Raw genomic sequence first — 26,024 nt, 5'->3', positions numbered from 1 at the left:
TGAGGTCATTATTTAACTGAGATGTGCTTAGGGTCCAGATGTGGGAGGCTCATTGGCAGATTGGGATGCAATCAGGCGGCAACCTCCAGTTCTGCCGAGTAAAGCCAAGAAATGTCTCAAAAGTTGCATTCTCTCATCCGATTGTAAGTCACTCCTCTGCAGGTAACTTCTGTTCTAGGGTTGTGACAAAAAACAACGTGGCGACGGCCTTAATGCAAAATGGTGACAACGAAATCGCCAAACTTAAGGCAAAACTGCAGTCCACAAACCAGTGGGCGATGTCACAATGACTGCGTCCACTTCTTAAGTCGATGGATGGAATGGGCAAATATAACTATGTAAATCATGTGTTTTCCCTGTGATGGTTTTTCCTTGAGAGGCTTAATCCCTAAAAATCATAATTGTTTTTACTGTATTGTGTATATTTCAACATCTTGAAATATCCATCCAAGCTTCAGCCCTTCCTGCCTCAAACAGTGGTGGTTTCAAGTGACTTTGCATGGTAGCTTTTAAACCGTCTCATGTATGAGAACATGTTTTTAGCGTCATGAAAATAAGAAAGAAAATTACCCAACATATCAACGAATGCAAATCGCTCCAAAATTGCTCCAAACCAAACGCAGCCGTCCTCCAGCTACTGCACCACAGCTGGGTAACAATGATGAATGGGTTTAATAAGTGTGTAGCTCACAGTTAGACCACAGGCAGATGAGACAAAACAAACCTGTGTGTTTCTGTGTGTTTTAAGGAGCATGGAGAAAACATGCATGTACAGACTGGCTTTGTGGCCCTCTGGCACCCTGTCTCGTAGACTACTGATGGATACTCAAGTCTGTGCACACATTGGAGTTTTCCCAACAAGCTGATGAAGTTAAGAGGCTGTTGTCAGGAATTTAACTGGCATTTGACATTGTGGCCGGAGTAACTTTTCCAGAAGGAAAACCTTTGGCGCACGTGTCGGCATTCGCGGCAACTTCTACCATGAGCATAAACAAGCGAAAGGCACCAGCAAGATCGATAACACACCACAAAAACTCAAACAACGGGAAACTCTGCTGAATAATAAGTAAGTCTGACTGACAAATTCTTTTGATCTTTGTAAATTGACTCCAAAGAGATGGGTGGTTTAAAACAAGCTCACTTCTGATATGTTTCCGTATAATTTCTCCTGTTTGACACATGGAGGACTTTGACTGGGGACAAGCCTTTGTTGTGCCCGCACCTGTAACCAGAGAATCATTGGACCTCAGGAACTGCAATTTACGGCGGTCGTGATCGCACAAGTATCATCTGACAGAGCCTTTGCCACATTTCATTTCAAAGAAGTACTGTAGCTGTGTCAATGGCTACTGGTAATAATAGTATAGCTTTCCCCACTGGGAGACGACGTGAATGCAATCTTGCCACACCATCACTCTGCTTTTAAGCCTTGCGCACACTGCTGACATATTGCACAAATGCTTCTTTTATTACCTGGCAGTGATTGTTTGCTGAATAGGGGAATGGCCTCCAGGAACCCGCTAAGCATTCCAGAGGAGCGCTACATTATTCCATGGGGGAGGAAGAACGGCCATTGTGTCTCCGCTGGCTCGGCCCTATCGTGTGGCCCAGAGGTTAAGGGCGAGTTTGTAAATAGGTGGTTTCGATTGGATTTTCTCCCTTAAAGCCGGAGTACGAGATGTTTTCATATAAATGAAAATCCATTACATTAAAGCACATGCCAAACAAGCTTATATAATGCTAATTAAGGAAAGCTCTCTTTATTTCACAGTAAAGCAGACCTGTGGCGTCTGATGTCCGGGGCGACTTGTGTTTAAAAACATCGTACAATTTGGTTTTATAAACCTGCAGGCTGGACTTTTTTGTGTTTATAGGCCAACTGAGAGGACTGTGAAAGGTTAAAACATCTAAGAGTAAATGCAGAAAACAACGTTCTGGTCGAGACCTTTTAGTCACAGTAAACCCGCTCAAAAACATACTCCCGTTTAAGGTGTATTCGACTCTAAATGGATAATAATTTACTAAATGAACATCATTCTGCATTGAAGAAGATTTTAAACTAGAGATTGAGAACATACACTCATGTTGACAATGTTCACTGAGGTATTAAATCAAGTGAGAAGTAGAGTCATTTACTCATAGACTTCTATACAATCTGAATTATTTTTTAAACTGGAGGAGTCGCCCCCTGGTGGCAAGTAGAGATAATGCAAGTTTTAAGACGCTTCCTCGTCGGCTTCATACTGCAGAACTGGAGGTTGTTCTCTAGATGCAGCACTATTATGGTGTATTGTAAGCAGCAAAAAACATCATCAAGGGGTTGGCCAAGCCAATTTACAAAAAGAAAAATATGAATGGTATACAGTCACACATTTATGTAAACATTTAAATTAAGTTTTATTTTATAATACACAAACCTCCAAGATGTTTCCTGTTAAGTTTATTTTGAAAAGACAGTTTATGTGACGAGATCCCGTTCTCGTTCCCCTACGTACGCAACCTGACCAGCATCAAACTGAAGACGTACAAAGTTAGCAACTAGCTAGCCAAGATAGAGGACCTTTAGCATAGCAGCTAAACAGACAGATATCTTTCTCAGGAGTTGGTGGAGACAAAAACAGAGATTGAGGACTGGGTGAATCTGTTTTTCAGGTGCCCACAAACACAACTCCAAAAGCCCAAAATGAATACCACTATTGTTTTGTGTTTGCTGGATGTGTCTCCCAATTAAATGAAAGGGTTACATCTTGGCTTGCCTCCTTCCTCTTGGTAACAACAACATTGCACACCAGTTAATTGCTGGAAGCTGGGAACACAGGGGGCTGAGCAAACAAACAGACAAATAGAGAGGTTAACATTAATCGCTGGCATATTTTATGACGTCTCTCTGCAATTACTTTGGTACAAATGTACAAAGTTATTAAATAGCCAAGGCAAGTATTGCTATTGTACATTTATTCATTTCCTTACTCCGTATTAGCTCCATGGCATCAGTTATTCAATGATCATCCTCCATCCTGACATCACTGGTCCAGCCAGCTGTGTTTTTCTGGGCGGAGGAAGACACCGACTCACAACTCTGACCTCATGCTGAACTACCTTCTCAGCCAATCAGGCGGAAGCGTGGGGGGGGGGAATCCGCTCCTGCAGTTAGCTATCACTGGAACACACTCGGGGGCTAAATACAGATGGAACATCTTTCCAGATCAATTGGAGAGAAAAAAAGGGGGCGCGCTGAGGAGCTCCGTGGAAAATGTGTGCTCGTGGAGCGTTTGGATGACGCGGCCTGCCACCACTTGTGGGATACAAAAGACGCAGAGAAAGCCTCACCTGTTCAATCTGAGAGCCGCTGTCTGAACCTGTCCGTGGTTTCTCCCAAAAGTATGAATAAAAAGATTGTATCAGTGGCAGGCTGCCCGAGCCCGGGCAAAAGCTCCTCTTGCTTACGGTCAGTCGGAAAGCCTCAGCATAAATATCAACTTTCCCTTCTCAAGGAGGCCTCAAGCTGTCTAAACAATGACAGAGGGGGGACAGCAACAAGGAGCAGCCATGGGAAAGCAGAATGCACATCTCAGGGAGCAGAGGGAAGAAATAGCCTTTATTTGTCTTATTCCGAGAAATATGAGCTAAGATCCCATATGTGTTTATTTGACTCTTTTACATTCACCAGGTGGTGCAGCGCTTTCCTACAATGTCTTATTATCAAAACCCACGTTAATATTATGATATTGACGGAATCCGGGTTAAACAGAAACAAATTGTGCATTTCAAGGTTTTAAAAATACAATTAGTATACTGTATATATATTTTAAAAATAAATTAGAAGAGAGCTACACGGGCTGCAAGAGGGCAAAGGGTTCTATTCCCGGTCCGGCCAGTTCTTGTGTGTGTGGAGTTTGAACGTTCTCCCCGTGGCAGCGTGGGTTCTCACCGGGTTCTGCGGCTTCTTCCCACAGTCCAAAGACATGCAGCTTAGGTTAATTGATTACTTTTAATTACCAGTAGGTGTGAATGTGAGCATGCATGTTTCTCTCTTTGTCAGCCCTGCAATAGTATACCCTGCCTTTTGCCTAGTATAAGCTGGGATTGGCTCCCAAGTCTTACTTTCTCCAATAGCTGCGCTTGTAAACGATAGCTTAGCCAAGGTTAAAAATACACCTTATAGCAAGGAATAGTAAAAAATAAAAAATGTATACAGTCTTATTTGCATTCTGCCAGAGAGATAGATGAGACAAGCAATACCACTCACATATCTGGTCGCTCACGACTACAAAAAAAAGTGTTGTAAAAAAATTAATGTTATGCTGATGCGCTGATGGCCATAGCCTTTGAATTCACAAAGCTGCTGCTACAAGTCAATTAACCGTTTTTTTGTGAGCAACTTTTGTATACACTGATCTACCACCTCACCCTTACTTTGAAGGTCACTAACTTCAAGCACTGCGACTTTCATAATTGTCCAACTCGGACGTAATACTCTACTTTACTTGGGTAAATAGTGAGCGTGCCTCGGCTTCCTGCCGTTCTCAAAAGATTTATGTATTTGCTCTTTCAACAATAACAAGCGGTTGATCCATTCCAACAGTACTAGTCACAGGTTTCATGGACAAAGGCTCATACAACAAACTACAAGGGAATCTCTTTCAACCAGAAAAATATAAAAAAGGTTGCAGAGTATAATTGCATTACAGATCTTTAGAGGATGATCTCTGTCTCCCTTTCTACCTCTGCCAGACTTTGTCTGAACATCAGAGGCTGCAGCGAGATGAAAGGTCACCAAACCGCCAGGTACAGTGATGTTGTGGCTATTGTTTTCTCTGCCGTATCATTACCCTGACAGCTGACACGCAATCTGGCTTTTAATATGTCACACATAGACCCTCGAGGGATCTAATGAGTAGCGAGTGCCGCCTCGACTTCCAGGGCATGACGTTTGGCACAGATGTAGGCCGAGGTCTTTTTTTCCCTTCAGAATCCATGTCTTGTCACTTGTTAAAACTCGTTTTTGGAGCGGAGAGCACACCGATCCAACCCTGGGCTATTGTTGCCAGCTTGAATGACTGAAACCTCGCAGTCATCATTATAGTACTAATCTCTATAGTTTCCACTGTTTAAAAATATGTGCCATTGTATTGACCCCACTGTGAACCTCAACACTCACAAATCAAAAGACTTGTTTTATGCGGTGTTGAATATTTTTGTATTATTAATTTCTTTACGATAATAAAGTTTCCTCTTGCATTCATCTTCTGAAACGTCCTTTCCACGGTGATTAAGAGCTCTGTTGAAGCGTGCAGTTTTGGTGCAAACTCCAGACTCGTTCACATTTACAATACGACTGTGTCTTATCTGAGTAATTAGTCATGAAACTCATAAAGATATGCGCTTGATGAATGCGAGCAGAATAGTTTCCTAACCAAAGCAATCCATACGTGAAAAACAGACAGGTGATTGGACGTAAAGATAACATGTGTGCGAGGTCCTGGACAGGTAGTGTAAAGCACACCCAGACCTCAGAGGGAAAACAAAGCTCCTCAGGTTTCCTGTCTGCAGGAGCAGACGTTAAAGTGGTGATTGAGGCCTCGCAGGTTTTTTAAGAGTTTGATCTGTCGTATGTGACCGAGTCTGGTCTGGTGTCTGTCTCGGAGATGGAACATTTGATTCTGAGGTGAACCACCACTGCTTCCTCAATCACCAGAATTGATCTCTGTAGATCAACAATAGTTATAAAGGGGAGAAGAGGGACAATTATTTGTTTGTTTGTCTCTTTCTTTGAGTAATGTTATATCCTATACTAAACCTTAATATAGCTTTAAGCAAAGGAAAATCAATATATTATTTGTGCACCTATTATAACAATGTAAATGTCTCAGTTTAAAGTTTAAAAGTGTCTATCAAATGTCAGATATTTTACTATGATTCTTCTCATTTTAAAGTTTAAAGCTCTTAATCTATTTCCTTTATCATTGCAAATGGCAAATATCACTCTCATTAATATATATTTTTTAAACAGCACTACAGATAATGCCTGATGGACTTTCACACACATCAAGCTTCCATCTAACCGTAGAGCAAGGTGTGTGTCCTCTGGTTAAGTCCAGAACTGTCCATCTGATCTACTTAGCACTTGGCGCTTGTATCGTTCTGGTAGTATTAAAACTGGTGCTGTTTGGGCATGTGACACATTCAAGATTAAAGATCTTTGAATATATAAGCCAACAAACTCAATGCAGGGGGCGGGGCTTCAAAGTTGAGCATGGATAGAGGAACAAGCGAACTTCACTTTGCCTCGAGTCAATGAGCGATGAGCGGCGCTCGCCAACACTTCTTGGGAGCCGTTTGGACTGTTTGGTTCCGAACAGCCCCCCCACACACACACACACACACACAGGCAAGTGGCCCATTCTGAATAGGCACTGCCCATGTCAACTAAAAGGTAGAATCGCTAATAATCGGAAGATATTTCGTGAAGTTCCCATAAATGCTTCATCATTCACCATTCAAAGCATTTTAAGAGGGCACAAATGTAGTGGATGTGCTGATAGGACATTAGTCTGTCATCAGGCAGTTCATTACTCAAACCTATTTTAGCATGACTGTCACAACTGTTTCCAGGTTCCTCCAGCTGCCCCCCTCTGCTGCGGGGATGATCCACCACATTCCTCGGCCTTAATCAACTGTGAATGGTGAGAGGTGATGAAACCATCAAGAATGAGCGAATCCTACATCGGAATTTAAAGCGTCACTTAAAGCGTATACCCGCTCCCTCTGTAACGAGTGATCCATGCCGTTCATTGCAGTAAAACAGGATAAAACAGGATACAGGAGTTGTATTAGCCGTTGATTCCACTTTCACCGCCCACGCTCTGCTTTGGGTTTCAGGCATCATGGTCTACCCTCGCATAATGGCTCAATACGTTTCAAGAAAGTTTTTTCACATCCTTTCATTTTCGAAGGTGGGAGGGGGAGAATTATAGAATTATAGCTTGTTGGGTGTGAAGCAGGAAGTCGTTTGCGTCGTTGATGCTCGGTTATTTGGTTTTCATGTCAGCATGGCCACAGGGACATATCTCGCATGTGCTGTCAGTGCGGCGGTTCGTAGCCTACGGTGCACACCACATGTCATTATGACATTCTTCACACATTTTTACAGTCAAAAGAGCAGAGGGTGTAGTGTCTGATGTAAACCTTTGCCAGGCACAACTCGTAATTTAGTTCCTCTGCTCTGTAAGCTCTAATAACAGCGTGAAACTCTTCTCTACGCTCCACAAATTGGTCTGAGGAGCATGCTAACACAAGCACGAGAATCACTGCTAAGCCTTTTCATACGTGGAGTGTAATTTCAGATACACGCCACACATGTGGTAGAAAGGCCTGCAGGAGGAAGGAAAAAAAGGCTAATTAAGTGTATTTTGATGTTATTTCCTTTGGCTTCTCTGGGATTAGGCTATCAGTCAATCACTGCAGGAAACAAAGGGGGCATGGGACCTCCTGCATGGCTTCAGGTCTCAGTGCGTAACGACAGCACAACTAGATGACGCCTCAGTGCCGATGGTAGGAAAGCTCTACCTGCTCCTCACACTCATTTCTGTTTGGCCTGAGATAGGAGGGGAGGGGGGTGGGGGGGGGGGATAGATAGTTGGCATCACTGAAACACTAGAAATCCATGTAATCCTTTAAATATAGAGTTCTGTGTAGTTTTTACAAAATGTATTTGTGTCACGAATGTCGTGGGAGAAATGCATACATGTATGTGTCACGCCTGACGTCACAGGTAGCGAGGTGCAGGAGCTCATGCGCAGTGGAATCGAGAGGACTCAGTGTGGATAAACAAAAAATCCCTTTACTTAGGCCAAAAGGTCGTGTTGTTACGAGATGTGCCGACGCTTCGAAGCGTGTGTCGAATAATGGAGGGGGCGTTTCCTCGAAGTGCGTATCAAGGCTTGCTTCATTTAGGGGAGGAGCCAAAAATGATGACGTCCGAAGCCTCGCTGCCCGGCTGTACCACATGACTGCTTCGGGAAGTGGTTCAGATATTGCCGGGAGGTTTGACAGCAATATAAACCCCTCAGGCTCCATTCAAAATATGGGTTGTTGGTTGAGAGTTTGGAGAGTTTAGAGAGAGAGATAGTTTGGAGAGTTAGGAGTGAGGAGAGAAGGATAGGTGATAAGATGGAACTGTTGAGAAACTGTTATTTCTGAATAAAAATGAATAAAATGTCCCTTGTCCTGTACATCACTGTCCAATACACAAGCATATTCAGTCCCCTCTTCCTAGTTACACACACACACGTTCACTGTCCTCTGCCTGCTTAAGCCCATGCCATTTTCCTAAAGGGACATCATAACATTATTACACAACCTGCCATATCATATGATACTACAATTTTGGGAACATTTACACACACAGAATACATTCAAAATATATTTTATTATGCACTTATGTGATAATGTATGTACAGAAATGATTTGGTCATACATCTTTGTAATTCATAGTCATTCCCAACAGCCATAACAGACACAATTCAATGCATCACATTATGTGGTTCAGATACAGCTGCCTGTGATTATACACTTGGCCAGTAGGTGGTTTCGTGAGCACATGAAGCTTCGAGAAATGAACCCTTTCTCGAACCAATTGGCTGAAGTGGTTCGATGCCTCATGAGGCTTCATCTCACCATCACTACCAAAAGGGTTTCAAAACAACAACAAGGTCCAAAAAGGGGCAGGCAGAGAATCAGGGTTCAGGGCAAGCAGGCAGGGTCGAAACAGGCAGGATCAGGTATACGCACGAAAGACAGGATGACGGAAAAAAAACAACAACCCAGAAACAGACCATGGAAAGAGTGGCACAATATATAGGGGGGAAAACAGGTGTACGACATCAGACAGTAACGAGACGAGAGTGGCCGAGGGCAGGTGCAGGGAATTAAACAAATCAAGGAGACAGGAGACAGAGAAGACACAGTAGACACCGAGTAGACACAGAACAGGACCTTACAGTATGACCTGAAATTAGAACAAGTGGAAATTGGAAGTCATCCAGGACACTTAATAGATTTGGATTTTTTCAAAACTGTCCTTCAACTATCTCCGATGTAAACCCATCCACATCATTAAAGTGTTGCTTATTAGACAGAACAACTGAGGTTGTATAAAGACCATAAAATGTTTATAAAAAGGGGATGCAGTTACCGTGGCGTCACCCATTGGTTTGTGGACTGCTGTTTTGAAGCCTTGAGTTGGCATTGTGTATTTCGCCATCTTGGGGGTTTTTTTGCAAAAGTGACACGAGTTGGTGGAGCTAAGCACAACAGAGCGCTGGACAACACAATCTCATCCAGACTCGTCACATTCTTGCGCTTAGTCATCAGTTTCTAATGCACTGGGTAGCCTAGAGCGTCACACTATGATGCTCCACTAAAGTCGCAGTACACACTTGGTGGACGTTGTGAGTTCTCACTACGTTTGGGCCACAAAACAACTTGGTTAGGTTATGGAAAAAAGTTTGGGCTTGAAAATAAACGGCGTTTCTCAATTCAAAGTACACGAGTACAGACTTGTGTTCTTTTGGAGTCTGGACTTGGGAGTCTGGTCTTGGGAGTCCAAACTCCGGAGGACGGGAGAACGGGAGGACGGTCTTTCTGCGATTGGAACAGCAGCTTACTTGATGACGTCACCACATCAGCTGTTCTTGCTCCTGGGTTTACTCTAATTATTCACTGTAAATTATTTTTTTGTCCAAATAAATATGACAACCCTGCATAAATATTTGTTAGTAAAGAGAGTTTTTTCACCTCACCTCAGAAAAGTTTGCGAACATGACAATATTAAGTAAAACATAAGTATGTAACATCACTAACGCAACTTCAAAATAACTCAACAACACAGGACCCACGACATTATCACACTCCCAGAGCTTTTCCTCTGAGTGCCTAATAATGAACCTGATGAGTTTTTCATGGTTGATACTACTTATAAGCCACTAAAGTGTGCCTTGTGTGTCAGTAGTTGACGCCCTGGGAAAGAGAAAATACATTTTTAAATAATTAACTTTGATGAACTCACACTGTAAACGGTTTAAAAATCAAGGAAAAAGCAGACGCCGCCCAAAACCGGACGACGCTCTTGGGGCAACCTGTCAATCACCTTGTAGCCCAGAAATTAACATCATGCTGTCATGATAAACACTTAAAACCACAGATTGAGACCATAAACTCATTACTACAATGTTTACTGACGGAATAAATCAAGTGAGAAGTCGTCATTTTCTCATAGAATTCTATACAATCGCCCCCTGATGGCCATTAGAAAGAATGCAAGTTTAAGGCTCTTCCAAATTGGTTTCACTTTTCAGACCCCGAGGTTGACTGCTGAGAAGACTGCTAGTCTGTGTAGAGCTGAGGGGAGTGGAGGTTGGTATGGTTCCAACAAACACAGGACTTGCTTCGGATATGTGTGAAACCAAGTATTTAACATATTTATACCATAGTTTTGATTAGTAACTTCCTGACTTTCAATTCAATTCAATTCGGTTTATTTTGTGTAGGCCAACATCAAAAATGATGCCTCAGAGGGCTTTACAATCTGTACACATAAGACATCCCTGTCCCAGGACCTCACATAGGATCAGAAAAAACACCTTCCACAGGGAAAAAAGGGAAAACACGTTCAGGAGAGCAACAGAGGAGGATCCCTCTCCCCGGATGGACAGAAGCAACAGATGTCATGTGTACAGATGAACAGTGTTACAGAGTTACAACACATTCAATGAATATGACAGAAATTACATTAGTTATTTTACCCAACAAACAGTATTTTAACCAAAAAACTTGATCTTAACCCTAATCCTAACCCAGTAGTTTTGCTGCGTAAGTAAACCTAAAAGCTACGTAAACCTATGTTGGAAGTTCGTTTTGAAAAGACACAATGCATGTCATGTGCAGAACCTGATGTGCACAACCTGAAGTGCACAACCTAACGTGCAGAACCTGACGTGCAGAACCTGACCTGCAGAACCTGATGTGTCCAAAACTGATCCTAGAGGGGAACCTTGAGCTTCATGGTTTGAAGTGTAGGGCCACTGACCAAGCGGCCATATTTAGTCAGGATATAATTGGGAAAGAAAACATGAAGCCAAGTTAACTCAACTCTACTGTAAAAATGAAATAAATCCACCGTGCAAAATGCATACCAAAGTTGAGCCAAAGCTAATATGAATCTGCTTAAATTAAACACCATTGGTATTTTCCTTGAGCTGCAGCAGTGGAATACTTCCTGTTAGTCAATTCACCCAAATGACAATAAAGCAATGAAACTACTTCCTACAACCTGAGTGTTAGCTCCTCAAAGTTCTTATTTACCTCCATTACTATATTTTTTGGGTGGATCTCAAAAGCTGATCAAACAAAAACAAGGCTCAAAACCACAAGAGGTAGTTGTTAAATGTGTTTTCTTTAGTGATGCTATTACTTCTTAAATCTCCTGAATTGTGCAAGAATGTATGCAAAGCAGCTCACAAACTATTTAATTGCATTTGCTTGAGCGGTAATGTTGAAGACATTTTACAACCAGACAGCAGAAGTTTAGCTCAGGGCTATAGATTTATCATTATCTGACATTCCCCAACCGTGCCCTGTTTTAACCAACAAATAACACATCATTCATTATTCAATACCTTCTGAGCCAAACTATGATGTACTGTAGATGCAGCCTTTAAAGTATGTGATATGAAATCTTTAATTCTTACATTCCAACAAAAATCTTCACAACTATCTTCTTCTTATTTTTTATTTTAAAGCATGTCTACCTCTTTTCTGTTTCATTCTTCGCCTACGATGTCATTGTTGGCAGAGATTTCTGTTTGGACCCTGATTGGCCCTCGCTCTCAATGTACTGTCATAATTACAGTTATTAAGCAACCCGTGTCTTAAATAATCAACGTTCTGACAAAGAATCCCTCCCGCGCAAGCCAAGCGAGATGGCTTCCAGCGCCATTTGCTGCGCGGAACAAGCACCGTCAGTTTTTTGCCTGCCAAAAGACCCAGATCTGGAAACAAAAATAAACTGAAAAATAAAACTGAATCGAACATCTATATTTAAGAATAAAGCACAGCACAAATAATATCTCTCCTCCGGATTCCAATTTCCACGAGCGGGAGCCGGCACAGGGATGAGGCCAATAGCAGCCACGTCATACACAGACACAGTCATACGCTTTAGTACAACCACAATGCAGTTGTTCACAGGTGCAGAGCTGGCACTGGCAGACACATTAATCAACATTAAACACCTGGAACATTAGCTTCGTGGTGTTTATAGGAAAAAACACCACGAAGCTGTTCATTAGTGCTTCAGTGATCCCCCTTTTGGCGTGAGCTTTGCGGCCTTTGGAGGACCAGTTGGTTCTGTGCCTGTATCTGCTGGGCTCTTTTGCAGTCCCTTTCGGCTTTTCTCAGGAAGTGCTTGGTTTATATTGATTCACAGTTTAAGAGCATGTGTGACGAAATGTAATGGAGAGGTGTGGAACGGTATATGGAAGAAAAGTGCGGTTGTTATATTTCTCGGTTTGTGCCGAAGCTGCTTCCAGATTCAATTTAGTTGGAAAAAACTAACTATCATTTAAGTACATTGTCAAACAAAAAAGCAAAACATGCTAGCTTTCAAATTCCAAATTTCAAATACGTCTTTAACAGTCCTCAACATGACAACAAGTACATCCTGTAGATCACAGGAGGGATGCACGGTCACATTTTGTTTGATGAATTACGGGTTTATGGCTCTTATAATTCTCTTCTGTGTTATATTGACTACGTATTTACATATAATGTTTGTATCTCTCATTTGCTGCTGTGTCTTTGGTGTACCACTACAATGTCTTGCTGATGTATTGTTCTAAGCTGATAGCAGCTGTGTGAAGCACTGCTGCCTGAGGAACGATTCCCCCTTGGGGACAAGAAAGTATATCTTATCTTAATGCTAATTTAGTATGTTTAGGGTTGGGGCTGCTGGTCAGACGAAAGAAGCAATATGAATATGTAATTTTGATCATGGAGAATTACAAATGGCCCTGTATTGTGACATTTTAAGGACAACTGAGGAATTTTCAAAGGAATGTATAAGTTATCTTCATATGTTCTTTGTGAAAACAAAATTCAAGGTTTTGTTACTTACTTTTTCTAAGTAACTTAAGTATTGAATAAACGGCAACTACGTAACTTACGTACAAACAGTTACTTCTTCTAACAAATGTAGGCCTACTTATTTCAACCTAAATACAATAACCAAGTAGCACCAGCAAAATTGGACATTTTGTTATCATGACACGGTTTTGTCAACGAGTGTTTCAACAATTCTATTATATATACATAAAAATAAATAAACATCAACATTAATGAGGAAAGATGCATTATAAAGAAGTGGAACCACCGTGACATACATACAGCGGTAGGTTGGTGAGAAAAAGAGAGAAGTGGTCATTATAAGACGGATAATAAGATAACAGACATTCAGCATGCTCAGGTATCAGTGTGTCTATTTCATGTTGACAGAAGTATTTGGCGAGCATATCATTATAGGCCCCGTGAAGAGAAAAGTGAAGCATGTAACAAGCCGGCGCTCTGTCAGACACTCGGATAACGTTGTTGGGTTTCTCAGTGACAGAGCCTTGTTGTTACTCTTAGCGAGGCTGTTTGGCCAGCTGCCTTTTCAAAGCGTCACTCTATTGAGGCAAAGTTTAGCCGAGGAATGTTTTGTGCCGATTATTCCGAGAGCGAAGACCTTTTCTATTGCTCGAACTGAAATCCTTCTTGACATCATCCCCTTGCAATTGTAAAGCACCCCAACCCCCTTCCCCGCTTTCGTCCCTTTTGCCATTTCCACAAAATAAATAGCGTCCAAATTTTATCTGGGTTTTGCATGGTTACCATTTTGTTAATGGGCAGTCTGGCCTCTTGATGAGACCAAGAGCATTTTTGGGGGGCACAGTGTGGTTGTTGTAGCAACGCCGTTGAGGAGTGAATGAAGCAGATGTCAGAGTAATCCATCAGCCGGCAGCTCCACACTCCCACACACGCTCACACACACACACACACACACATGCACACACACGCACTTACTCACACACACACACACGCAAACACACTGGTGTGACAGTCTCTGCAACCCTCAATCACTTCACTCTGATCCTTCCCCATAATAACACTTGAAAAATGTGTCTCAAATACAAAAACGACCTCCCTTCTGTTAATTCCGACAGAACTTTTATTAGCCAAGCGATGAATGAAAAGACAACGTGGTTTTAGTTGAAATACGTCAACAGTGACCTCTGATTTTCTAATTTAAGAGCACAACAGCAGCAGTTGGGTGATATCGCTTCGTCAGTTCAGCCGCATGCAAGAAGAAGCTTTAATGAGTCAGTATTTAATGTCCCTTTGCTAGAAAGTCGAGGGAACTTTGAATAAAGAACACAGCATGGTGATGAAGGCATGTTATAGTTATGTCATGAACCTACAGTATACTGTACAATCACAACAGGTCACTAGTGTCCCTGTTAGGATTGGTTGTTTTAGGTTGAAGTATTAGGGCTGGATATCACAATGTCATACAAAATAATTACAGACTATCAAGTATTAGAAGTTGGATTGAATGCTTGGTCTAGCCACTTGGTATTGTTTATTTATTCCTCATTCAGATATGTCATGACACTAATTACAAACTTTATTTTATTAATTTTGTTTTATATTGGTAGAAAAAACTAATAATTTTTGTTTATAGCTGAAGTCCTGGTGGCATAGTGGTCAACGCTCTAACCATGAACCCCACATTCACGTCCACTCAGACATTTGTTGGACATCATTTTACCGTCCATCTCTTCCCAATCTCTCTACTTTTGTCTATTAAAAAAAGGAAATGATACCCATCCTTAGTTGGTATTTGTGAGAGCACAAAGTTTAAAAGAAAGAGAGCACAAAAGTAAAGTTGTGTATGAGTGCTTAACCATATAGGTTAACTCACAGAAATGGCTCACAGATTTTTAAGTATAATAACCTCACAGCAACACGTTTACCCCTCCTAGCTCGTAAAATACAGATGTGCGATAAGTGACCCTACGCTTCAAACTATGATGAAGTAGTATTCTGTGTTCACAACAAACGTACAGTTTTTGTTTCCATGCATACGATTTCTCTTAAAATGAACTTCCAACGTAGGTTGACTTGACCCTGTTTTTAGGTTTCCTTACGCAGCAAAACTACTTGGTTAAGTTAAGAAAAAGAATCAATCATGGTTTTGGTTCAAATAAGTATGTTTGATTTGTAAAATAAGTAAGCTTGTTGGGTAACAAGCGTTGTTATGTAACAAAAGAACGGTAAAATAAGTAATCTTAGACATAAACATCAGTCTCCTGTGTGAAAGTCCTGTGTTGGTTTGACCTGTCTGACCTTTGACTCTGTCAGGTGCTATGAAGCCTAAGAATGATGTCCATGGGTTCACATTGGAGTTAGTTGAAAGCCCAATGCGTCCCATACAGATGCTAACGGTAGCCTTTTGGCGTTGGTATCATGCTAATGACCATGCATCAGTATTTGACGAGATGGCAGTGAGAACAAGTTGGTTATGTGCTTCAATCCATATGTCGAGATGGATAAACAGTTTTTTAAATAATATAATATTTATTGATGTTTATTCATGTTTCCAGTTGTTAGCAGCCTTTAACCAACATCATTAAAGACTGTTGCTACTTAAATGTCATGCTAGTCATGGCAGAATAACCCAGACATTGTTCAGACAACAGAGATTACAGCTAAGAAGATGGAAAGATGACGCAAACACAGGGTGGATATTGTAGATAACGGAGAGACCCACAGTTACAATGGCTAATACGTACCACAGATGCAACACACTGTAAAAAAATCATATTAGCTCTAGATTTTGAATGCTAACGAAGATTTTGATTAGCTTTGTTTGAATTAAAGTGTTCGAATTTGAATAACAAAAGCTGTAGCAGATACTAGTTTAATTTAGGCTCTGGATAGAATACCCCATTTTACTTTTTCAGGAAGGCAGATAAAAGAAGCTGAGTCTCATAAGCTAAAGTTAGCAGAACAGCAGCTAGCATGGGGGTGACGTCTACAAGTGGCAAAGTAAGGTGAAATAAAGTTTCCTGAAATGGGTTACAAATCTCAATGCTGCACATTTCATTCAACAATATTAGATTTTCCACTACCGAGGAACAAGGCACATTTTCAAAACAGTGCTTCAGTGGCAAACTCAGTAACTCAACAGTTATAAATGCTAAGGGAAATCTCTATCTTACATAGAGATAGAAAATAAATTAAAAAAAATATTATATAAAAATAATCTCTTACAAAATATATACTATCAACCAACATCAAGGGTGTGGGGGGCGAGGGGGGGGGGTCATGTCTGGAAGCTCGCATTTGCTCCTGGTGGTGTTTAGCTTGAAGAGTCAATATTGCTGCTCAGTCACAAACTCCGTAACATTCCAGACAACTAGCAGCAAACTGTGGACGGGGGAGAGAGACAGGTGAAAAAACAATACTATCATAGCGAGCCCAGGATCAGTAGTTTAATGTTCCTCTGCTAGGCTTAAAGCACATGAGCTGCAGGCTCACAAATGTGTCATTCAGTTGAGCTCCAGTGTGTAAGTTGTCCTGTTAAAAAAACAAAAACTTTTAAGTGCACTTGAATGCTTCTACACCAACTCAAAAACCTTACCAGATTTAGTCAACAGTGAATTTTAAAATATGATCAGTAGTTTTCTTGTTTAATAAATTATTAGTCTCGAAATAAAAATAATAACTGCTCGAGGTGAGTCATGCCAGCAAACTAGTACGGCCTGCAGAGAAGTCAAGCCTAGGGCAGAAAATGGCATTCAAATGTTTAAAAAAAAGAAAAAAAGAATGTAAAAGTCCATAGGTTGAGTCCAGTGTCAAGGCAGATGTCCATTGGCATCAGTATAATCGACACACTTTGGAGGAACCGGGTGTCGTGCTTATTGACAGAATGTAAGTCACTCTGCACGCGTGTATCGGCCACGTTAGTCCAAATGCACGTCCAATAAATATTTCTATTTACAGGTGTACACCTCTGTCCTCTCGCTGCATGTGTTGCATTTTACGTAGCAGCACCACAGGAACTTGCAGTTGCACTGCCAAACGCGGGAGTACTGGTGCGTGTCGTATCCCCGGCCGCAGCACATCAGGTCGCAGCTGTTGGGCTGCAGAGCCGTCTTGTTGCACAGGCGACCCTGCGTTCCCATGCTACCCGTCAGCGGGTCGGCCTCGCAGTAGTTGGGCGACCTCTCAATGTAGACCAGCTCTGTGTCCGTGGGCTTGCGGTAGGAGTGGGGTTTCTTGATCTTCAGGAAGACGGGGCGCTTGTTGCGGCTGGCCCGCACCGGCTCCACGTGCACGGCCTGGTTGTACCTGTCCTTGAGGACGTATCCAAGCTGGCGGAACTTGGGGAGCGTCGTCCAGCACGTCTTGGTGGTGCAGGACCCCGACACGCCGTGGCACTTGCACTCCAGACGCATGCCCTTCTCCAAGACCTACAACGTAGAGGGGAAAGTTGAGACGGCGCAATGTTTTCAGAGAAACTGAAAGGTGTGTAAATCAAGCTTTGACTGATAAATCGCGGAAAATGTAGATGTTTTCCTGCATCACACGATCAAAGTTGAGAATTATTCTTATTTCATACAGCCCATAATGAAGCAAGTAAGAAAGATACGAGTTTGCAGTAATACCCAGTCCAACATATTGCATGAATAGTTCAACAGGTTGAGACGAACGTTTTCGAGCATTCCAAATGAATGTAAGCATTCCAGAGATCTCCGAGCCGCTACAGTATGTCGCCCTATGGCCAGTAGCTAGGTATGTGCCATTCTTTTTACGAGACAGGATGAGCAAGAAAACACTCACGGAAAACACATACTCGTGCAAAAGCATGGGACCCTTGTCAGTTCATGTATGTCTTGTTCTTAAGAATCAGAACGGATAAGCATAAAACTTCTGAAATTGAAAGGTACATTTTGGAAGCGGTTGAAGAAGTTATTAGATCTTAAGTCAAAGTAGTAATACCACAGTTGAGAAATACGCTATTACAAGTAAAACCCTGAATAAAACAATTCTAGTATCAAAAGTAAAAGTACTAATATGCAGTATGGCCCATTTCAGATTCATATATAAATGTATATCAAATCTCAACTGATGCATTTTGTTTATCAATGTAATGTTGCAGCTGCTTTAGAAGGAGCTAATTGGAATAACATGATATGCTATAAACTATAATAATACACTATGATGAATTTGTCGATTCATATTTAGTATGAGTATTGTGAATCTGTAAAGTAATTAGAAGCTGTTAAATAAATGTCGAGCAGTCTGAAGTGAAATATTTACTTCTAAGACACTATACTATAAATATGTATGTCTCCCGCAGCTCTGGAGCAACTTTGTCAAGTCAAGGAAATGTCATAGTGATGTCATCAGAGTTATATCAGCTACTTTGTTTCATGGAAAGCCTCCGTTACAAACTGGAGACATGAAGTTTGACAGAAGTGACCATTTACTAGGGATGATCAATTTATTTAAATGCAATTGAAATTGCAATAGGGCAATATATGCGATGCAATTTTGGAATTGCAGGTTTGTTGTGTCAGAATACTATTCAAGATAAACGTCATATTCAACAGACATTCAAAAAACATACTTGTTCATAATCCTTTTTCAGTGAAAATGAAGTCAAAATGTATTATTCTCTAATATTGCAGATCATATCACAATTGTAATATCAGGCTAACAAATCAGAATTCTATGTTTTTTTCAAAATCATTCAGGGCTATTGCGTTGCATTATGGGAAATATTAGCCTTATGAATACAATAGAAGTATGATTGTACAATAATCGTTTTTGTCTTTGACTGATTTTCACTGCCAAAAATCTCTGGATCTTTTGAAAGTAAGCAGATCAGTTCTAACAGATTTGTACCTAAAGTTGACAAACCCATACCCTTAGAAGATTTTAGTTTTTCCTGCGGCAAAATCAATTGGGAGAACTAAGTGAGTCAGTTAGAAAATCAATAACTGCACATTGTTTTTTGCCAGATTTTCGCATTACTGTGTTCTTTAAATCTGGTAAAAAGTAAATGTGTAAATGTGATTATTTTTTATATAAACCAAATATAAACCCTCTAAATATCAGCGATCATTTATTGCTTTACGAGGGACAGCAGCAAAGGAGAAACAGGCAGCGTAACCACAAAACATCTTTCTCAGGTGTTAGAATAAAATGAATCGGTGCGATGTGATGAATGAACAGAAGCCGACTTAATTCACAAGTTCTTGGTGACTGGAGAAATGGAGGCGTTTACAACGAGCTGATGACGAAACGCCTTTTTCCAGGGTTAGGGTGTGGCGGCGTTTTGGCGTGTTAGGCAAAGTGGCCGCATTGTTATCTGTGTGAACTCTCAAACATAAAACACCTGAAACATCTGCAGCATTACAATGGGCACTGCAGCTATGGATAGTTCTATTTTTAAAGCATGGAAACTCCTAGCTTCAGCATACGCTTATACACTCTCATATCTATGCAAGGAAATAGATAGGCAAAGCCCCCGCCCCTTTCCGTAAAGCACCCAAGGGACCTTTTTTCGAGGAAGAAAATCTGTACAATTGTCAACGGCGAGAGACAAATAATTAGATAAATCCCGTTGGAACTGTGCCATACATTACGCATGTGACGTTCGTCATTTCAACATATAATTTTGCATGTCAAGAAAGTTGTTCTTTGTCTAACAACTATTTCCCCGAAAAATACGAGATTAGAAGATGACACACATGAAATTTGAGTAACTGACATCTCTGGGGAGCTACAATGCCCATGTGTTTTCATACTTGTACCACACCAACAGCAGGTCTTATTCGTTATTTCTCTTCCCGATTGATAAAAATAGTCGCTGGATAAAATACATTAGGTAAGAAAACTTAACATTGTGCTTGGAATATAGCTGAGGTAGCTAGCTAGCTAACAAGAAAAGGTTAGGGCCATGTTGGTGTTGAGAATAGTAGTTCGCTGAGCGGTTTCACACAAAACAAAATGCTACCACGACGAACCTCCGACGATTTGCGACTTTCTTAACTTGCAAAATGATCTTTTAAATTGACCAACATTATATGTGTAATTTATGGCAGAATTCCCACAGGATCCTAAATATATTTGTCTCTCGGCGTGACTACCGTAGAATTTATTTTCTCCAAAATAAGAACACAGAGAGGGTCGGGATTTTGTCTCTCTATAAGAATCAACAGATAATGAGACAAGATCGACATCACCTGGGATTTTGGTGTTATGTTTCGACCGCGATACTTGTTAAGCTAACCTTGGTAGCTTGAACTAGTAGTCCTAAAGAGTATTGTTTTCAAATGAAGCAATTCAGTACTCAAATAGAAGTGAAAGTTCAATAGTGGTCATCACGTTTTCCCAGAACCTAAGGTATTGTCTTCACCTTACCTGTTTTGTTCAACGAGAGCCAAGGTAGCTTTTTCTCCTTTATGCTAAGCTAACATGCTGTAGCTTCATATATACCGTACAAATTTAGAGACCGTAGCCAGCAAATCGTAACACTTTGGGTTATCAAGGATGAGGGCAGTATCCTGGCTATTCTTAGAATTTTTTGTAAAGTCTTCCACTGATCTATCATTTGCCTACTTCGACTTTTTCCCCAATATATTGCTTTCTTATGGGACCAATTTGTGCACAGTCCCACAGTTTCTATTGATCTGTCATTCGGCTGCCGACGTCTGTCCACTGGTAAACAACATCAGCCTGGTTAATGCACCCTAATATGGTCCTGGGTTCATCTCAATGGGCATCTCGTCTGGCGCTGTTACCTATTGACTATAGATTGCTTGTGTTCTCTAAATACCAGTAGGATCTGACCAAACTTGTCCTCTGTGGCCTCCAATGTTGATTTATTTGTAAACCATGAATGCTCACTTGCACTGGGGATGTACTTTCTCACTGTGCTGGTGATGTACTTTCCCCCTACCAGAATCCTAACTATTAGCGGATCAACAAACCATGCACATTATTCTCAAAAGAAAAGTATAAACGCACCAAAGTGAGTAAATTATAGAGACTAACTTGACTAAAGCAGGGATGAATGAGATGACCTCAAATGTACAACAAGAAATGTGCACTCAGGAGTGCAGATCTCCACCAGGTGTGTCTCCTTCTTCTCTCCCAAACCAAGTGTTGAATTTTTATGAACAAAACAACAAAAACGAGGATTTAGTATCTTGTATCGTGCCTAACGTTTGTACATTTTAACATCAATTGGGTATGGAATTAATCTGCAGATGCTTTGGTTAAAACTGAGACCGAACTTTTCTATAGATTTTTGTGTCGTCTTGTGATCCCTCCTGGCCCATTAGGAGGAGTGAGATGTCAGCTGTCAATGACGTATAACATAGTCAATAAATTAGGTTCTTCAAAACTATTTTATCACCAAAACCATGATCGGTCCTTGAGAATAAAGTCATCAATGAGCACAGAAAATACCGGCAGATACTCAGAGTTGAGATATCAGAGAAGAAAAAGTTTGATTGGTGCATCCCTAGCATGAACCCTGAGACAGACTGCACCCATGTTCCTCCAAGTACTCAATGGTGTACCCTGTTATGAAATATTCTAAATATAGCATAAATCCCCAGCAGAACTTTGCCTTTCTCACGTGCTGCTACTCCTGTCTGTTTCTCCAAACTCCACCTATTAATACAAGCACCTCACAAAGCCACACTTCCAAACACCCAAGCTATGCCTTTGATGTTCCTGAAGGCATCTACAGTAAATTACTTGTCGTCTGATCTGTTAAAACAAATCTAAAAGGTCAGATTCCAGAATAACACGAGACGTACCTTGCGTCCCACTTCGTTGTTGTGTAAATTCATGAGAGTCCTGGCGTTCTGCTTGATCTCCCGCGCGTCCACAAACACCTTGGAGAATCCCAGGCCGAAGAGGACATCTGCAGAGCAGCCGCCCCACTTCCAGCCCTCGTCCTGGTTGTAGAAGCCCTGCTTCTCTTTGTCGCAGCCACAGCCGCTCAGGCTCCCCTGGGTGCAGGCGGCGGTGACCGCGTGGGCGACCCCGGCTGCGATGATGGCGTAGGTGAACGCGGCCTCCTTGCTGCCTGCGAATGGGAGAGAGAAAAAAATAATGCATATTTTAATCAGAATTGCCGACAACAGGATTCACTATTTCAGGCACTGTCAAGACTCCTTGCATACCTGGCATAGCTGCTGCCTCAGACCAAATCATAAAATGCAAGTGCCAAGTCCAATTGCTCATAGAGCTCGGTTAAAGCAGACACAGAAGGAAGATCTGAATCGTGCATAAAACATAATGCAGTTTGGAATGGAATAGGAGACATTTGTCTTAGTGATGTGATCAGTTAGAAGTGTTCTTACTATAGTCTTTATGCTTTAATCCATTCACTAATTAACAGTCAATGTGCAGAGTATTTCTGAGTGGTACGGATTTTTGTTTTTTTAGATCCTTCAGATGTGTTCAAATGTTCAAATGTTGAGGCATCCTTTATGGCCTTCTTCCTAACGTGGGATTCACCCTGCGAGATGCATCTGAGAGGCATGCGCAGCCTCCCTACATTGATGAATTTCCACTCAATAAATCTGCTTCACGTCAACTGCTCTTTTCAATTTTTTTTATTAATAATATAAATGGAGATAATACCTGAAGCAAATGTAAAAAAGCATCCAAAAATGATCACAAGTTGCAAAGAAAAATGCTGTGAAAACGTCATCCTCTTTAACAATGAACAGAGGCCTCCAGTGCTTCAAGTCAAAGTAACCCTTTCCAGCCCGTGGAGGAGCAGCCGGTGCCCACAGTGAGTTACTTCAAGTAGCTGACTCTGTGGGTGAGTACTTGATCCTAATGCCAAAATACTGTACATTGCTGCATCGCTGCCAACCGCAATCCCAAATTGATGTGCTCTTGTCAGTTATCAGTGTTCCAGCCTGCTGACACAGAACAATGGACTCAGACAGACTGTGTGCAGGGCAGCTGGACCCGAGCTGGAACTTCATCTGAAATTTGGGTCAAAATGGGTTCCAGCAACGTGGAAATTATTTTTGCCAATCGGCGGATATGCATTTTAAAAAACTTCTAAAAATCATTCCACCTAAAACATCCCCTGCCAAAGCTGCAGGACCTGAAGGTACATTTTGTAAACCTAGAAGAGAGTACTTGTCTGAACTTGAAGCTTTTTTTTTTGAGGAGGAGGGGGGGGGGGGGTAATTTATGAACATACATGATGGATGTTTAGCTGAGAGCAGATAAAGAGCATGTAGCTCTCTGCGTGTTACCAGCTATAGAAGGTCATGGACGTGCACACGGCTACAGTATGTCGTCATGGTAACGATCAGACATCCCAACCATCAGAGGTCATGAAGGAGTCTTCATCACCGTATACACTGAGCTACAGTGTGCGGCCATTCACACGTCAGACTAGAAATACATCTTGAGGTGTTTAAGAGTTCATTAAACTGGCAAAGCAAGCCGAGTCCACCAGACAGTTACTGCTTGTGCTTCATTATATTTCATTACAATATAACAGACATATAACAGACAGTTGAACACCAGTTCGTTCAACGTGATTCTCCCCACTTATTTCTGCAGTCCTTCTCTTTGGAGAGAACATCGCCTCGGGCTTTGTTCCACACACACACGGGATGAAAAATCTGTGGCTTGGTTTTTTTGGGGGTTTTGTTGTTCCCACCGGGAGCAGATGCATCAAGTCTGAGCTTTCAGACTTACAGACATTCGTCAAAGTGTCAGAGGTCAAAGTGGGAGGAATGCCCTGTTGGGACTGTTTGAGTCTTTTTGTTTCTGACAAATTATAGCAATTTTCTAAACTTTAAAAAAAAAACTTCCTAAACAGTAAAGATGACATACGACTCAGTACATCGAAAAGACATGCTGTGGTATAATCATATGCGGCAATTAAAACAATTCCCAGTAATAACTACTTTACAATCCTGGGAGCACTGGAGCTGACGACGAAGGCCTGCTGACATGTTTCAACAATATGGAACCCAATGATGAAGTGGAGCTCTCGGCATAATAAGCAGTTAGACGCTTTCTCTCCCTCAAAAACAGCAGCAATAGTACATGTGGTGGTAATATTTATATTTATAATCAACTGCACCGCAATTGCATGGACTTAGGAAAGCCACACAAATCAATATGATGAAAAGAAAACCTGAGCTCCAACGAAACAACCGAATATAATCATAATAATATAATTCATATATTTATTAAGGCTAGTTTTTTTTCCTCGTTTTTTTTCCTGGTGCACATCTTGCTGAAATGAAATGAAAAGTGCAACATACCCACTTTGAGCTCTTTCCCGAACACGGTCCTCTCTGCCAGGGCCGAGCAGTTCCAGCGTCCGTGTCTGAACTGGAACTGGCACTCGTTGATCCCCATCTGGACCCCCTCGCCGATCACGATGATGGCGTCGGGTCGGCTCTGACAGATCGTCCTCTGACGGGGGGCCAAGCCGGGGATCTTATTACAGATGATGCTCGCTCCCAGTGCGACCACCGATGACAGACCCCTGCGGTGGAGGCGAGAGGTTACAATGTGGCTTTTCTTTTGGAAGTTCTGCAGGTGTTTTCATATTATAATAATTATGGACACTTGATGTTGACTCATCACACATGCATAGAAGTGCACTGCAGTATTTATGTAATAATACGTGAATGCATTGCAAGAGATGCGTAGCCAGAGGGCACCCGACACTTTTCGGGGGGAACTCTTAAAATATTTAGCACATTTTATATTGTATTTTTCTGCATTGGTTTTGCAAACGCGTAACCCACCCGCAGGAACCCCCCACAATAACTCACCCGATTTTCAGATACAACACTCCAAGGCACAGGAACAAGTGGAAAATCCAGCGCCGCGTCTTCCTACTCATGGTGCTTGCTCGGCCCCAGAACAGCCGGTGGATCGACGCTCTGCTCCGGTGCAACACACACGCACACGCACACACACACACACACACACACACACACACACACACACACCGGCCTCTTACTCCTCCGCCGAATCCCGCGGGGTGTCAAGGTGCTCCGAGCTGCCGCGCGCGTTAACGATAGAGCTCCTCGGGACAAACCAAAGTCCGTGGGGATCGACTCGTCCTGATTTCATTTGGTGGTCGGTGTCCGGCGGTGCGAGCCTGCGGTGGAGCATTGGGGCTGTTGTTTTCCAGGTGCGCAGCTCCGCTCCTCCGTGATCTGGCTTGAGAGAGAGCGCGCGCGCGCGTGTGTGTGTGTCTCTCTCTCTCTCTACCTTTTTCTATCAGGGCGTGTTCTGCGGAGGATCTGCCTCTGAGCAGCTTGCAGGTACACGCTCAGCTCATCCGTCCCTCCGCGTGGAAGACCCGGGTCCAGCTGAGGGGGCAAATGTCGCACTTGTTGCAGGTCATGAGCTCTCTGCGGGGCGCCGCATCATCCGCGCTCACTTCACGTCTGACAAGACCTGCACCAGCTTTACAGAACCTTCTTTTTTTTTAGTGTGTGTTTTTTTTTATTCCCCTACCTTCCAACAATGAACGCCCCTCCCACCGACTCCCTGTTGTCTTGGCACGTTCTGGGACCCCGCATCTCCCATCAGATCACATGGCACGTGATGCGATCTCGCGCTCCGGCGGCGGAGCCTGCGGCTGCGTGCATTTCATTTGGATCTGGACTCAAGTGCAATTTTTGTTGTTGAGGCGTTGTACTTCTCGTTCCCTGCCGTGTTATACTGGCACAACGCACGTTAGAAGTTCCTTCACATTCACGATGTAAAGAGTCCGTTGTTAGAGTAAATACAAGCAAAGTGTGTCAAGTGCCTTCAACTTGCATTCTCTCTACTGACCAGCAGGGGGCGACTCCTCTGGTGGCAAAAAAAGAAGTCCGGTTGTTTAGAAGTCTAGAAGAAAA

At 42.1% G+C, this 26,024-nt stretch overlaps 1 protein-coding gene across 1 annotated transcript; it reads right to left on the bottom strand.

Annotated features, from left to right (window-relative positions):
* Window positions 1-16,877: 16,877 nt before the first annotated feature.
* wnt7aa (wingless-type MMTV integration site family, member 7Aa) lies at window positions 16,878-25,018 on the bottom strand. The gene is made up of 4 exons (XM_056437499.1): window positions 24,945-25,018; window positions 24,426-24,652; window positions 21,936-22,207; window positions 16,878-17,570 (listed from the first exon to the last, which is right to left on the bottom strand). The coding sequence occupies exons 1-4, from the start codon at window positions 25,013-25,015 to the stop codon at window positions 17,091-17,093; spliced, it is 1,050 nt and encodes a 349-aa protein (XP_056293474.1). The 5' UTR covers window positions 25,016-25,018; the 3' UTR covers window positions 16,878-17,090.
* Window positions 25,019-26,024: the final 1,006 nt, after the last annotated feature.

The sequence above is a fragment of the Pseudoliparis swirei genome, chromosome 18, assembly GCF_029220125.1.
Source record: "Pseudoliparis swirei isolate HS2019 ecotype Mariana Trench chromosome 18, NWPU_hadal_v1, whole genome shotgun sequence".
Lineage (NCBI taxonomy): Eukaryota > Metazoa > Chordata > Actinopteri > Perciformes > Liparidae > Pseudoliparis > Pseudoliparis swirei.
This window is presented reverse-complemented; position numbering and strand designations above follow the sequence as displayed.